This window comes from Chenopodium quinoa, unplaced genomic scaffold (assembly GCF_001683475.1).
Source record: "Chenopodium quinoa cultivar QQ74 unplaced genomic scaffold, ASM168347v1, whole genome shotgun sequence".
NCBI lineage: Eukaryota > Viridiplantae > Streptophyta > Magnoliopsida > Caryophyllales > Amaranthaceae > Chenopodium > Chenopodium quinoa.
Window position 1 is genome coordinate 236 of NW_018745251.1, and position 4,058 is coordinate 4,293.

The window sequence follows — 4,058 nt, forward strand, 5'->3', positions numbered from 1 at the left end:
CCCCTAAAATTCATGAAATCCACTCAAAACTCATCGAAATCAAACCGAGAACAATGAGTAATAGTCACAAAATTCCATCCAACTCAAGAATTTCTCAATCAAAATGTAGCATGAACAACCTAGTGAAAGATTAACACATTCAAGCAAACAAATTGAAATCATGAAAACCCAAGTCATGCATGCATATTCATCATGAAACAAGTTCTACTAACAACAACCAACCAATTACAACAAGGAAATCCCAATAACCATTTAAATCAAACAAGCCATGACTAACAATATCAATTGTACCACATATCATACTTGAACATGTAAAACATGGTAAAACAAAGAGAAATTGAAGAAATGAGCTTGCAAAAGTTAGAATAACCATACCACAATTGATTGGAAGTAAGTAGAAATCAAGAAGTTTCAAGTCACTCAAACCCTAGAAATTGGGGAAAATTCAAGGAGTGATTTTTATGGGAGATTTTAGGAATTGAGTAGTGGATGTAAATGAAGTGAGGAGGGAAAAAGATAGGAGTGATTTTTATGGAGATTTGAGGTTGAAGGAGGGGTGACTATGGAGTATTAGGGTGAGAAGGAGAAGAAAAGGGAGAGGGAGAGCCGAATGTAAGAAGTAAGAGTGAGAAAGCAGCGGCTCAAGTCTATTAAATCTGGGCAAAATCGAAAAAGGTTTCGGTCGGACCATAATAAGTTCGACCAAACTTTTTAAAAAGTTCGGTCGAACTTTTTGGATTTTCCAGAAACTGCCAGAATTCAGCCTAATTTGATTTCCAGAACAGGAGCGGCCGAACTTTCTGAAGGTTCGGTCGGACCAGCATGAGTTCGACCAAACTTATGAAAAGTTCGGTCGAACTCTTTGATTTTCCAGAATTCGACAGTTTTTAGCCCATTATGAGTTCTAGGGGAGGAGCGGCCGAACTCTTGGGTGGTTCGGTCAAACTTTTGCAAAGTTCGGCCGAACCTTGTTGCAGTTTGGTCGAACACCCCTAAATCCCTCTATCTGAAAATTTGCACAAAACTTCCCTTCAAGACACACTAAAATACAACACAATCATGCCTAAGGTATATGGAAAATGCATTCCTTTTTAAGGCAAGACAAACAAGAATACCAACACAAACCAAATACACGCAAAACCATCAATCCAAAGTTGTGAAAGAAGAAAAGAAAACATCAAGCAAATAGAATAGAGGAGGGTTAGAAACTCGGGTTGCCTCCCGGAAGCGCTTCTTTAACGTCACTAGCTTGACGTACTTCACACATTCAAGAGATGAGATTGCATTGCATTGACTCAATCAAACCAACATGAGCATCCTCATAATAAAGCTTGAGGCGATGCCCATTGACCTTGAAAGATCTCTTGCCGTCCATATCCCAAACTTCCACGGCTCCATGAGGAAACACTTCCTTGACAACAAAAGGTCCACTCCACCTTGATAAAAGTTTCCCGGGAAACAATTTCATCCTAGAATTGTAGAGGAGTACCTTATCGCCTTTTAGAAATGCTTTCTTTTCAATGTTCCGGTCGTGGCAATCCTTAGTGCGATTCTTATAGTTGCTAGCACACTCATAGGCTTCCAACCTTAGCTCTTCAAGCTCATGCAAATCAAGCCATCTTTGCTCTCCCGCGCTAGCCAAGTCGAAATTAATCTTCTTGATCGCCCATTGGGTCCGGTGCTCAAGCTCCACCGGTAGATGACAAGATTTTCCATACACTAGACGATATGGAGTTGTGCCTATTGGGGTCTTGTACGCCGTTCTATATGCCCATAGAGCGTCATCAAGCTTTTCTGACCAATCCTTCCTGTTCTTAGCAACCGTCTTCTCGAGGATTAGCTTTATTTGACGGTTAGACACTTCCGCTTGTCCACTTGTTTGTGGATGATAGGTAAGGCCGAATCTTTGGTGGACCCCGTGCTTTCTTAGCATCTTTTGAAAAGCACTATGAACAAAATGTGAACCATTGTCACTCACCACCGCCCTTGGAATACCGAATCTTGGAAATATGACTTTTTTGAACATCTTCATGACAACCTTGTGGTCATTAGTTGGGGAGGCAATGGCTTCCACCCATTTTGATACATAGTCGACCGCCACAAGGATGTATTGATTCCCATGAGAATTTGGGAATGGCCCCATGAAATCCATACCCCATACATCAAATACCTCAAGCTCAAGAATCGGTTGTTGGGGCATCTCATTGCGCTTGGATATGTTGCCGGTTCGTTGACACCGGTCACAAGTCTTCACAAATCCCCAAGCGTCCTTGAAGATGTGAGGCCACCACAAACCGCTATGCAAGATTTTCAATGCAGTTTTGTTGGCTCCCATATGCCCTCCACATGGATCGGAATGGCACATCTTGAGCACTCCTTGCACTTGTTCATCCGGGACACACCTACGGAGCAAACCGTCTACTCCTCGTTTGTAGAGAATGGGATCATCCCATACATAATGTCTTGCTTCCCTTTTTAGCTTCTTCCTTTGATTCTTGGAGAAATTGGGTGGGCATTCTCCACAAGCCAAGTAGTTTACCAAGTCGGCGAACCAAGGAAGCTCCTTTTCATTCAAGATGTAAAGCATATCATCTCTCAATTCATCACATATAGGGATTTCATCATCACTAGCTTGCACATTCTCTAGTCGGGAAAGATGGTCCGCAACCACATTCTCGGCCCCCTTTTTTATCACGGATTTCAACATCAAATTGTTGGAGAGATAGGACCCACCGAAGAAGACGTGGCTTGGATTCTTTCTTTGCAATAAGGTACCTAATGGCTGCGTGATCGGTATAAACAATAGTTTTGGAACCAATGAGGTAGTTCCAAAACTTCTCAAAAGCATGAACCACGGCAAGAAACTCTTTCTCTGTTGTGGTGTAGTTCCGTTGAGCTTCATTCAAAGTCTTAGACATGTAGTAAATCACGTGAAGCCTCTTCTCTATCCTTTGCCCCAATACTCCTCCAATCGCAACATCACTTGCATCGCACATAAGTTCAAATGGCAAATCCCATCTCGGCCCTTGCACAATTGGAGTTGAGATTAAAGCCTCCTTTAATTTGTTGAAAGCTTGGAGACACTCTTCATCAAAAATAAAGATGGCATCTTTTTGAAGAAGAGCATTTAGGGGTCTAGCAATTTGTGAGAAATCCTTGATGAATCTCCTATAGAACCCGGCATGCCCCAAAAATGACCTTACTCCTCTCACATTGATTGGTGGGGGAAGCTTCTCTATCACTTCAACTTTGGCCTTGTCAACCTCAATCCCTTTGTTTGAAATCTTGTGACCAAGGACAATTCCCTCTTCCACCATAAAGTGGCATTTCTTCCAATTCAAAACCAAGTTGACCTTCTCACATCTTGTCAAGCACTTGCCCAAGTTGGACAAACAATCCTCGAACGAAAAGCCCCCTACCGAGAAATCATCCATGAAAACTTCCATTTCGGCTTCAAGCATGTCCCCAAAAATACTCATCATGCATCTTTGGAAGGTTGCCGGTGCGTTGCAAAGCCCGAAGGGCATCCTCCTGTATGCAAAGGTTCCATAGGGACAAGTAAAAGTTGTTTTCTCTTGGTCATCCGGGTTTATAGGGATTTGAAAGAAACCCGAATAGCCATCAAGAAAGCAATAATACTTGTGCTTGGTTAGTCTTTCAAGCATTTGGTCGATAAAAGGGAGAGGAAAATGATCCTTGTTGGTGGATGCATTTAGACGTCTATAGTCTATGCACATCCTCCAACCAGTCACCGTTCTAGTTGAAATGAGATTACCATTCTCATTTTCAACTACGGTCATTCCTCCCTTTTTAGGGACCACATGAACGGGGGAAACCCATCTAGAACTCGAAATGGGGAAGATGATGCCGGCATCAAGGAGTTTGGTGATTTCTTTCTTCACCACCTCCCCCATTTGAGGATTGAGTTTCCTTTGCCTCTCAATGGAAGGCTTAGCACCCTCCTCAAGTGTTATGTGGTGCATACATAAAGCGGGGCTAATACCTTTGAGGTTATCTATGGTATAGCCTAAAGCACCTTGGTGATCTCTCAAAACACC

General features: G+C 42.5%; 1 protein-coding gene across 1 annotated transcript; it reads right to left on the reverse strand.

Moving 5' to 3' along the window:
- Positions 1–1,489: 1,489 nt before the first annotated feature.
- Positions 1,490–2,707, reverse strand: LOC110711304 (the record flags this gene model as incomplete). Its single annotated transcript, XM_021889682.1, has 2 exons — positions 2,171–2,707; positions 1,490–1,933 (listed from the first exon to the last, which is right to left on the reverse strand). Coding segments are annotated over exons 1-2 (981 nt in total), but the record flags the coding sequence as incomplete, so codon positions are not given.
- Between the last annotated feature and the right edge of the window lie 1,351 nt (positions 2,708–4,058).